General features: G+C 40.9%; 1 protein-coding gene across 1 annotated transcript in view; it reads right to left on the bottom strand.

Annotated features, from left to right (window-relative positions):
* The window catches only part of hgfb (hepatocyte growth factor b), an 89,058-nt gene that overhangs the window by 42,577 nt on the left and 34,083 nt on the right, over positions 1 to 12,398 (bottom strand). Inside the window, exon 5 of the mRNA XM_072435695.1 lies at positions 854 to 1,002. Coding sequence (XP_072291796.1) covers positions 854 to 1,002 — 149 coding nt within the window. The remainder of the gene's footprint in view (positions 1 to 853; positions 1,003 to 12,398) is intronic.

Here is a 12,398-nt window from a genome sequence, read left to right as displayed (position 1 = left end):
GCCGCGGTCACGCTCCATCATCAACAGCAATACTGGATGAAAATACATCTTTTAATATTGCAGAAGCTTATTGAAACTATGCCACAGTGAAAGTGAGCTGTAATAAAAGCTAAAGGAGGTCCTACCAAATAAGAGCAAGTGTCCCTTTATTTGTCTTTTTTTGGACACAGTGTATTATAACACTGTGGAATATTATACCTAAAGGAAAATGGAGAAGGAGGCTCCTCCAGGCCAATGGTGGGTCAGGTTTGTGGAGATACAAGCCCACTAATACTAAATATAAGTATGTTTATTTATGAATTATCCTTATAATTTGGATACAATTTATTTTATTTTATGTATTTATTTATTTTACTTGAGCTTACTTTGTACTCTGTCCAGCACTTTGGGTAATAAGTTTAAAGAAACTAGTATTTTCAAAAAGATTGACCACAAAATAGAGACAATCACAAAACACAAATGTACATATTTCATATTGTCAACATAACATTTTTTTTACTCACAGTAAGAAGAGAGACTTTTACATTGTACAATGCATTACTCAAGTAAGAGTGAAGTGTCAGGGAAGATAAGTACAATCTCCAAACTTCCTCAAATACTTAATAGTTACTGTACTATGCATCTACAGAACAATAACCCGTTTAGATTTCTCCAACACTGAATGAAAAACACAACTCCCGGTATCTTTGTGATGTCTACAAGCTCGAAACCGTCTCCTCCTTTTGTCTCTTCATTCTTCATAGCTTCTAATATAATTATTCAAAATGTACAACACCAAAACCCCCCAAAACAACAACAACAACAACAACAACAACAACAACAACAACCCCCTCTCATGCCTTGTTGGACTCACCCTGAGAGCACTGGGGGATGCCACACTGCTGGTGCCGCATGTGGGGCCGGGGGTCCGTGGTGAAGCACCAGGGGCCCACGGTGGAGTTGTCTGGGTTCCTGCAGTAGTTCCCCCTCAGGTCCTTCTTCCGGAACTTTCTCGACATGAATCTGGGAAAAGCAGAAAGACACTGATCACTAAATATCTACCTGTATGTATGTAGTTACAGATGTGAGAAGAAAGACTCAAAGACATGCTTGAGTTAAAGTACATTCATCAAATATGGAAAAAAATTAACTGTTTCACTGTTCTGATTATTTCAAAAGATGACAAAGCAAGAACTCATACAGAAATTGTGATGTTATTTTTTGTTTTACATTTTTGGTGAAAAGCAACTTGCTTGTCTCCATGGAGAGAAATTGTTTTGGCCGGAATGTTTCATAGTATGACATTAAATCAACATAGTCTTTCATGGAGACATGCAGGTGATGTCATCTGTCCAATTTACAAGTCAGATCTTTGTTTTAAGGTCGGGCATATACTTTTTCAGGTACTTGGTATTACACTGTAGATCATAATTTTACATAATATTGATTTAAAACGGCTCAATAACAGAAGGAGTTCCATTGACTTCCTGTTCAAAACTGCAGAACTGATAAGCCCCGCCTCTTCATAATGATATCACTGTAATGAGCAGCAGATATTCATATGTATTTAGAAGTGGCTACATGACATTTTAGAGCCCCAAATTTAGCGTCTGGAGTCTTCATTTTTCAAATAATCACAGCTAAGTACAGATATGTGGGCGGGGATAGGGGGTGGGTGAAATCAGGGATATCTATGTGTAGGAAAAACATCCTGATTTGAAATGACAATACATGCCAGCAGAGGAAACAAAGACTGATGACGATTAACCACGTCACAGTTTGTTATTAAGGACAAAAAATCCTGCATCAGATTCAAAACTTTAGACCAAATATTTTGTTGTACTGGTGTGACCCAGAATATGAAGCTAAATGGAAAAAATATTGGGCATGTTGTGCCGGGGGTTCCTGTACAGGCCTTACTGGCAGATGACAGACGCTTGAGTCATTTGGAGGAGCTGGAAAACACATGGGTGAAATCTGTTCTTACAACATGGAAGGAGCTGATCAAAACAAACAAACTAAGTAAAGATGTTAACGTTTTAAACTGGTTGGCTTTCAATCAAAATGTCACAAACAGACTTAAGAGCTAAAGTCTGGTCAACAAAGGGTGTAAAGGTCTTTTACCAGATCATCTGAAGAGCTTTGATGAGTTGAAAGAATCCTTTGGCTTAGAGACCCCTGGTATTTACAAATTATTATTAGACCCGAGCGCCACAAGCTGGCGAGAGGCCTATTAATCTCGTAAGGCCGTGCGAAGCACGGCTGCGAAAGTGCGCACGTAGTGCGCACGAAATCGAGCGCGAAGCGCTCGCCCACTTCCAAACACTCACTAACGCACTCCTTCACTCATGCACGCCCCGTGCATACTAATTAGTAGTAGGAAAATGGAACATTACCGTTGTAAACGGGCGAAGCCCGTGCAAAAGTGCGCACTAAACGAGCACTTTACATTGAGATCCCCATATAAAGCACTCATTTGCGCTAAGTACCTCACGAATACGTTCCCCATCTCTTGCATGTTCCGTGCATATAAGCATGTAATGCAAAAAATGAACATTATTACTGTATAGAGGGCCAAAAACACAAAGTGGGCGGAGCCCACTCAAAATTAACGAAAGTACCCGTCAGTGACCAGGGACCCACACCATGAGGTAGGAAAGCGCGAGCGCTTTCCGAAAATGTATAGTTTATGATATTTGGAAAATGGGAAACATTGTTTTCGCATCGGAATATTATTAGGCCCGAGCCCCAGCAGGGCGGAGGGCCTATTGCTCCCGCAACGCTGCCAAAGGCAGCGTTGCAACTGTCTGACCAAACATGCGGGCGCAGCCCGCATGTTTGGTGCCCCGTCGCCCCTGGCAAGTACAGTGAACTAGCCCATGCCGAAGGCATGGATCATGCATACTTACTCCTGCTATGACAGAAATAGTCAACAATTTGTGAATGGGCTACGCCCATTCACAAATTGTTGACAACAGCAGCGCGAAGCGCTGCATTCCTCCAAAAACCCTCCTGGCATCGTCCTGTACGCGAGAATCCATGCCGCAGGCATGGGCCATGCTTGTATCTGCTCAAATCAATGGAAGTCTATGGGGAGTGGGCGGGGCATCCCGACGGAATGGGGAGTGACGAGCGCGTAAGCGCTCGTAATGATGATTCCACCCCATGGCGGCATGGGGAAGGCTTAGAGCTTTCAAACGATGTATAATTTGTTGTTATAGTGGAAACGGCTATATTGTTTTTGCTAAAAATATTATTAGGCCCGAGCCCCAGCAGGGGGAGGGCCTATTGCTCCCGCAACGCTGCCGAAGGCAGCGTTGCAACTGTCTGACCAAACATGCGGGCGCAGCCCGCATGTTTGGTACCCCGTCGCCCCTGGCAAGTACAGTGAACTAGCCCATGCCGAAGGCATGGATCATGCATACTTACTCCTGCTATGACAGAAATAGTCAACAATTAGTGAATGGGCGTAGCCCATTCACTAATTGTTGACAACAGCAGCGCGAAGCGCTGCATTCCTCCAAAAACCCTCCTGGCATCGTCCCGTATGCGAGAATCCATGCCGCAGGCATGGGCCATGCTTGTATCTGCTCAAATCAATGGAAGTCTATGGGGAGTGGGCGGGGCATCCCGACGGAATAGGGAGTGACGAGCGCGTAAGCGCTCGTAATGATGATTCCACCCCATGGCGGCATCGGGAAGGCTTAGAGCTTTCAAACGATGTATCATTTGTTGTTATAGTAAAAACGGCTATATTGTTTTTGCTAAAAAATATTATTATTATTATTATTATTATTATTATTTTTCTTGTTCTTCTTCAGCGCTTTGATCTCTAATTTGACCCCCTGAACATGCTCAAAAACTCACCAAACTTTGCCCAAAATTCAGAATCGGCGAAAAATTTAATTTTTTCTGGGCCATTTTTTTTTTCGTTAAAAAATGGCGCGACAGCGCCACCGACAAAAGTCAAAATACATTGCGCCTATGGGAGACGCCCCGAGGTCAACTTTGGCGTAAAGCTACGAAATTCGGGACACGCATTCCTCTCGTGAGGATAAACAAAAAAAATCATTGTGGCCACGCCCCCAAACTTACCCTATGGCCGCCATCTTCCTTTGAAAATGAAAACAAGCTGAGTTAGCCATTTTGTTTACGTCAAACTTTGACGAACTCCTCCTAGGGCGTTTTGCCCACCGACTTCAAAATCGGCGTACGTCCTCTGGACAAGTGGGGCATCTAAAGTTATTCAATTTTTTGAGATACCTTTTACGGTCTGTGTGCGGCGCAGCCGCAAAGTTGGACAACTTATTTTGGAATATTGCAGGTCTAAAAATTGCTCCCATTTGATCAAAACCAGTCCGATTAGGACCAAATTTGAATCAGTTGTTAAACTTTCTAGTTTGGACCAGTTTAGGCTGACAAAATTGAAATGGCAGTGATAGCGCCCCCTACAGAGTGACCTTTAAATTAACATTGAAGGTCAAAAATTAGTTTTACCAAAATTGTCTAAACTTTACCCAAAATTCTATTTTGTCGTCCCGATCACAAAAGCCAATCACAAAAATGCCTAATTTTTTACGGCGTTGTCGTAGCGATGACAGAAACCTCCCATGTTATCCCTATGGGAAAACCACCAAATCTCTCAAATTACCACATTTTTATGTTTTACACTTTAACGAAGTCCTCCTAGTGCGTTTTGCCCACCAACCTCAAAATCGGTGTACGTCCTCTAGACAAGTGGTGCATCTAAAGTTATCCAAATTTTAAGGATAACTTTTACGGTCTCTGTGCGACGGAGCCGCAAACGTTTCCCAGAATTCTGACTATTTGGCCTTCAGAGTGGCCTATAAACAATAGAGTTTTTCCAAATGACATGATATTTTGCACAAAATTCTAATTTGCCATCCTGATCATACAAGTATGAGAGCCAAAGTCATATTTTGTACGGCGTAACCGTAGCGATGACAGAAACATCCCATGTTATCCTTATGGGAAAATCGCAGAATCGCTCAAATCACCACATTTTTACGCTTCACACTTTAATGAACTCCTCCTAGGGCGATTGTCCGATCAAGTTCATATTTGGGGAATATCATCTACACAAGCGGGGCATCAAAACGTATCCATATTTTGATTTCAAGTGCTACGGTCTCTGTGCCGTGGAGCTGCAAATATGTCAGAAATAGGAAAACAGCGAAATCTCTAAAATGACCACATTTTTACGCTTCACACTTCAACAAACTCCTCCTAGGGCGATTGCCTGATCAAGCTCATATTTGGGGAAAATCATCTACACAAACAGGGCATCAAAAGTTATCCATATTTTGATTTTAAGTGGTACGGTCTCTGTGCCGTGGAGCTGCAAATATACTGTCACAAATGGGAAAAACGCCAAATCCTTGAAATGTTCACATTTACGCTTCACACTTTAACAAACTCCTCCGTGGGCAATAGCTCGATCAACCTTTACTTTGGGAAATATCATCTACACAAGCGCGGCATCAAAAGTTATCCATATTTTTATTCCAAGTGCTACGGTCTCTGTGCGGCGGCGCAGCAAATTTGACTGACACTTGTGTTCATTTGCACTGGATTGGCCATGTCCAATGTGTCGCCGTCTGTCAAGTTCTTTTTTAATTCAAGACACAATAAGGGCGCCATCTTTATCAAGTCGAAAGCGCAGAGTCGGAAGGCCGGCGGCCCGCGAGGGCCGTTGGATGCCGCTTGCGGCTTTAATTATTTTTATTTTTCTTGTTCTTCTGCTTTTTGAGCTCTAATTTGACCCCCTGAACATGCTCAAAAACTCACCAAACTTTGCCCAAAATTCAGAATCGGCGAAAAATTTGATTTTTTCTGGGCCATTTTTTTTTTCGTTAAAAAATGGCGCGACAGCGCCACCGACAAAAGTCAAAATACATTGCGCCTATGGGAGACGCCCCGAGGTCAACTTTGTCGTAAAGCTACGAAATTCGGGACACGCATTCCTCTCGTGAGGACAAAAAAAAAATATTATTGTGGCCACGCCCCCAGACTTACCCTATGGCCGCCATCTTCCTTTGAAAATGAAAACAAGCTGAGTTAGCCATTTTGTTTACGTCAAACTTTGACGAACTCCTCCTAGGGCGTTTTGCCCACCGACTTCAAAATCGGCGTACGTCCTCTGGACAAGTGGGACATCTAAAGTTATCCAATTTTTTGAGATACCTTTTACGGTCTTATTTTGGAATATTGCAGATCTAAAATTTGTTCCCATTTGATCAAAACCAGTCCGATTAGGACCAAATTTGAATCAGTTGTTAAACTTTCTAGTTTGGACCAGTTTAGGCTGACAAAATTGAAATGGGCGCGATAGCGCCCCCTACAGAGTGACCTTTAAATTAACATTGAAGGTCAAAAATTAGTTTTACCAAAATTGTCTAAACTTTACCCAAAATTCTACTTTGCCGTCCCAATCACAAAAGCCAATCACAAAAATGCCTAATTTTTTACGGCGTAGTCGTAGCGATGACAGAAACCTCCCATGTTATCCCTATGGGAAAACCACAAAATCTCTCAAATTACCACATTTTTACGCTTCACACTTTAACGAACTCCTCCTAGAGGCGATTGTCCGATCAAGTTCATATTTGGAGAATATCATCTACACAAGCGGGGCATCAAAACGTATCCATATTTTGATTCTAAGTGCTACGGTCTCTGTGTGGCGGACCCGCAAATATATTTCAGAAATGGGAAAACAGCGAAATCTCTAAAATGACCACATTTTTACGCTTCACACTTTAACGAACTCCTCCCAGGGCGATTGCCCGATCAAGCTCATATTTGGGGAAAATCATCTACACAAACGGGGCATCAAAAGTTATCCATATTTTGATTTTAAGTGCTACGGTCTCTGTGCCGTGGAGCTGCAAATATACTGTCACAAATGGGAAAAACGCCAAATCCTTGAAATGTTCACATTTACGCTTCACACTTTAACAAACTCCTCCTAGTGCGTTTGGCCCACCGATCTCAAAATTGGTGTACCTCCTCTAGACAAGTGGGGCATCAAAAGTTATTCAAATTTTATGGATAACATTTACGGTCTCTGTGCAGCTGAGCCGCAAACTTTTCGCAGAATTTGGACTATTTGGCCTTCAGAGTGGCCTATAAACAAGAGTTTTTCCAAATGACATGACATTTTGCACACAATTCTCATTTGCCATTCCCAAAATAAAAGTATGGGAGCCAAAGTCATATTTGGTAAAGCGTAGCCGTAGCGATGACAGAAACATCCCATGTTATCCCTATGGGGAAACCGCAAAATCTCTAAAATGACCACATTTTTACACTTCACACTTTAACAAACTCCTCCTAGGGCGATTATCCGATCAAGTTCATATTTGGGGAGAATCATCTACACAAGCGGGGCATCAAAAGTTATCCATATTTTTATTCCAAGTGTCACGGTCTCTGTGCGCTGGAGCTGCACATTTGACCGATATTTGTCTTCATTTGCACTGGTTAAGCACAGCATTGTACATGTCCAATGTGTCGCTGTCTTAGTTCTTAGACAATTACGTTAGCGCCAACTCTGTAAAATGCAGAAAGCAGAGTCGGAAGGCCGGCGGCCCGCGAGGGCCGTTGGATGCCGCTTGCGGCTTTAATTCTTTCTTCTTCTTCTTCTTCTTCTTCTTCTTCTCGGGACCAACCCCCCTATTTTTCACCCAGTGAACATTGACGAAAAGTCACAAAAATTTGCACACCTCTAAAAATCGTGCCTCTCTACATTCTGGCTATTTCCCTTTTCTAAAATAAAAAAAATTGGCGCGTCAGCGCCCCCAAATGTACCAAAAATGCATTGAGAGATGGGAAATGACCCAAAAAAAATCTGATCGTAGAATCATGAAATTTGGCGCAGAGGTAGATGGTGACAAGAGAAGTAAAAAATATTATTACGGCAACGCCGTCCGCCCAACCAAATGTCGGCCATATTGCTTCAAAAATGGCTAAACATGACTTCGGAGTTTTTCCAAACGTCGTACTTTTACGAACTCCTCCCAGGGCGTTGGCCCTAAAAAGCTGAAATTTGGTGAAAATGCTACTGAGGAGTGGGACATCAAAAGTTATCCAAATTACATTGATACCTCTCACGGTCTCTGTGCGGCAAAGCCGCAAACTGTAGCAAGAATTTCAGAAATCTCCCAAATTTAACATTTCTGCCGTTTGCGCAGATAAAGTCCGAATTGCGTCAAATTAGAATCAGTTGTTAAACTCTTTGCCCTAAACCTACTTGAAGTGAAATAAATTAATTTGGAGCCACAGCGCCCCCTACAGATTTTATATGGAGGTTAAATATTTAGTTTTGCGAAATTATATGAAATTTGACACACAACTCAATTTTGGCATCCCCATCAGAAAAGTCAATGAGACCCATGTCATAATTGTTATGGCTTTGCCGTAACGATGACCGAAACCTTTCATGTTATTCCAATGGGGAAATCGCCAGAACATGTTTACACTTTAGACTTTCACAAACTCCTCTTAGGGCGTTAGACATATTAACCTGAAATTTGGTGAGACTCATCTTCAGGGGTGGACCATCAAAAGTTATCCACATTTTTATTCAAAGAGTCACGGTGTCTGTGCGGCAAAGCCGCACATTTTGCCAAGAATTCAAAATAAAATTGCTTTTTGATGGTAAAACAAAGGGGAGAAGATGTGACAGCGTCACAGATTCAGCAGTAGGCGTAATAAAAGGACAATTGGGGCGCGTTAGCGCCCCCTCCTCTTGCGGCGTGGCGGCGGCGTAGCGAGGGCCGATCATTGCCGCTTGCGGCTATATTTATTATTATTTTCTTATCAAGAAATACAAAAGAAATACCGTATGAACATTATATCCTTTTGACTGAAATACTTATTAAAGCTTATACATTTGAACTTTCAAGGGGATTAGTATTTAAATTATACAAATGTACAAACAATTGGTCAGACACAAAGTGAGGGTCACTTTGTTGTGGCTGTTGAAGAGTGGGAAAGTATATGTACATCTCACTGGTGAACCGTAGGATGACATGTTTGGAGGGAATTATGTTGGAAAAGTGTGTCTGGTTTCTTTCTGAGCCCATGTCAAAGTGCCCATTACTCACAGGGAAATGCAGACTGTTGAAGAGGATGTGGCAGCAGAAGGCAAACCACTGTCATGTGATTAGGCATTGTCCTGTTGTTCACAAGTTTTGGACTGAGAATAACAAAGCCTTACAGACAATTTATGACATCACCATCCACTGGATTTCAGGACTATGTTTTTGGGCCTCAGGACTATGTTTTTGGGCCTCAGGACTATGTTTTTGGGCCTCAGGACTATGTTTTTGGACCTCAGCACTCCTCCCATGGACACAACCGGCAGCATCTCTAAAGCATCCTTCTGGCTGCAGCGAAAAAGGCTCTTACTAAAAAATGGATGACACAAAATGCACGAAGACCAAGGACTGGACTATGATTATATTGGAAAACATTTGACAGACTTTGGGCATAATGGGACTTTTTCTCTGTTTTTCCTATGCCATAATCCTTTCTTCTTTCACTTTTTACGGTTTGTATGGTATGTCCTTTTATTCACCTCTGATCTCTGTTTGGTCTTGTTTTCCCTTCACTGTTTTTTATGTGTCCTTAAATCTGAAAAATAAAAACATTTAAATATATATGTAGTGAAAAGAGAAGTTATAATGCAAATACACGCAGTGCAGAACTCAATTTTCTAACCCACATCCAAGGACATGTTACTTCATTTCTCTCAGCATTTTTCAAACACTGAGCAGAGAACTTATTTGACACGCTTTAGAGCCGTGGTAATTAACTGACATTGAGGGTAAAAGATGTGGATGAAAGAAATGTTCAAATAAAGTCGCTGCAAAAATAGTGACTGTGTAACGTTTCATCTAATGAGTCATAACTTCACTTTTGGAGGACGACATATGTTCAGACGAAGTGTATCATTTTCACAACTTATCAGAATCCAAAAAGTCATGAGGTACCTTTGTATTTGCTTATTGTTGAGTATGAGTAGTTATGAGAATTTGGACACTTTAATTCCTTAGATAGACGAGTTTTACAGTATGTTTTATTGTTATATATTTTTAAACATAAAACAACAAAAACATACATAAAACAAACTGGCATATGCAAAGAAAGAGAGAAAGAAGGACAAAAATATCCATATATATAAATAATAATATTAATTAAAAAAAATACATACATTTTTTTTTACAATAAATAAAAAATAAAAGGATCATATAGAACTCAGGATAAATAAAGAATGAAATTAGTATGTAATAAGGTGGTATGCAAAGGAAAGAGGGGTTAACTATACCATGGCATAAAGCAAGAGTTTGGTGGTTATTTCATCATAACTGACATACGCACCATGGAAAACACAACTTCACAGTATTATGTTTAAACATTAGGTTTAGCAAAAATGTTGCATTTTTGTATGCAGTTTGGAACACTATGTTTCTTTGTACGTTAACATTTTGTCATCTGCCTAGTTGTTCATCTATGTTTTTGTGGAGTAATAATTGGTTCTAAGGTTATATACTATTATATATATATATATTATTATATATTATATACTATACTATACTATACTATACTATACTATTACTATTACTATAGAGTTATATAAGAGATGCATGGACTTGGAAGTTAAGATGTATGACATAATAGTCAGATTTACGACAAGTAATCCTTCATATTATCTGGTTCTTTAATTGTGTGTTTTTGCTAATGCTATGGATATTTGGCCAAAACTCTTTTTTTATCTCGAGCTGTAGACATCAGATATTTTAGGCCAATCCCTAGTCAAGATATAAAAATGGGGCAACAGCATAAAAAAACAACACAAATCACTTCAAAATCTCTCCATCCATCCCCACAACTGTCAACCACTTGCCCCGACAAACTCCACCACTGCATTGGACGCCAACGCACCAGTCGTCCCCCTAAGCCTTTTGGAATCTTCTTTCACTTTGACTTGTGACTCCTGCCGGGGACATTTAGCCTGCGGTTCACTAACAAACACTGAGCGAGTAAATAAACAGAGCTTTGACCTTTCTGTCGTCTTTGGTTTGGGAGAGTGTGCCAGCTTTCCCAAGACTCCAGGAACAGCAATAAAGAACAACAACGCATGCTTTCAATTAGCAGCGACTGAACACATCCCAGTGTGCTGTTATTCTCCTGCAGTGGACAAAATTAGGAGATGACTGCATTGAAAGATAAGACATGAAGTTATGCTCATTTTATGCGCTGTCTATCTAAAAAATAAGTCTCCAGCTTTGATTACAGCTCACATTTGCTGTGGATTTGTTCCAATAAGCTTCTGCAATGTCACAAGATTCATTTCATTCAGGGTTTATGGATGGGAAAGGAGACTTGGAGTGTTCATCAATATTTAAAGAGTCAAATTTGCACACAAAAGTGGAAAAAACAAACAAAAAACAATGTAAATGCAAAAGATCTTCCTGCACGAAGGGCTTCTGGATGGACACACCGACCAAGTCGTTACGCAAATTACATATTTTAGAGCAATTTAATACAATTGTGACGCATTGTAATTGTAGGTCTTATTGGTCAGTCACTGCTTGCCTTGACCACACACCACTGCCAAGGTCTTGTTATGTTGACGGGAGAGAGTGACCACTGCACAAAGCCTGCTCCAGCTCATTAGTTTCTGCTTCTCCTTAGATACTTTCTTTGCTTGATGCGAGTGATTTGACCCTTACTTCCGTACTTCTCCTCCAATCAGGCTTTAGGGATCACTCACAAAGCCTTCGCTGCGACCCTGCACACACACTTTTATCCTCAAATCTTTCACTTTTCCTGACACCAAACTGATCCAAATCGAACTGAATATGATATAGTAGGTGAATGAAGTCCACAGATGTGCGCACACCTAGATAAACAGGACAAAGGGCCACAGGAAATGATGTGTGGCGGTGAACCGTTCGAACAGTGAGGTAAGTGTAGATGAGTGAACGTTCACAGGAGCCCAATCAAGCACTAATAAATCATGAGATAACATGCTAACACCACGGCCCGAGGCTACTGTCCAATTACACAAGAATAAGCGAGTATGCAACCCTCGGGACTCAAACAGTCCATATCAAATGACCAAAGTTGTGTATTGTAACTGAAAAGAGTTGCAAAGGGTATGGTCATTCATTATTTTTAAACTAAACTAAGACCTGAGTTAATTACTCATTGCACACATTGGGGTGAACACAAGGGGCCGGCAACCACTTTTACAAGGACCTCACACGGCTCGATAAAGCCTTTAGAGCACCCATTGGGGGACAATTAGCTGGCATCTACAGTGTATGTTGCACTCTAACGATTGGGTTTATTTATTTTTAAAAATTTATTAATTACTAATTAAAAGATAT

This window comes from Eucyclogobius newberryi, unplaced genomic scaffold (assembly GCF_026437365.1).
Source record: "Eucyclogobius newberryi isolate DKJ021-1_F unplaced genomic scaffold, fEucNew1.0.hap1 SCAF_7, whole genome shotgun sequence".
NCBI lineage: Eukaryota > Metazoa > Chordata > Actinopteri > Gobiiformes > Gobiidae > Eucyclogobius > Eucyclogobius newberryi.
Note: the sequence above shows the minus strand (reverse complement) of the source record. Positions and strands in the feature narration are given on the sequence as shown.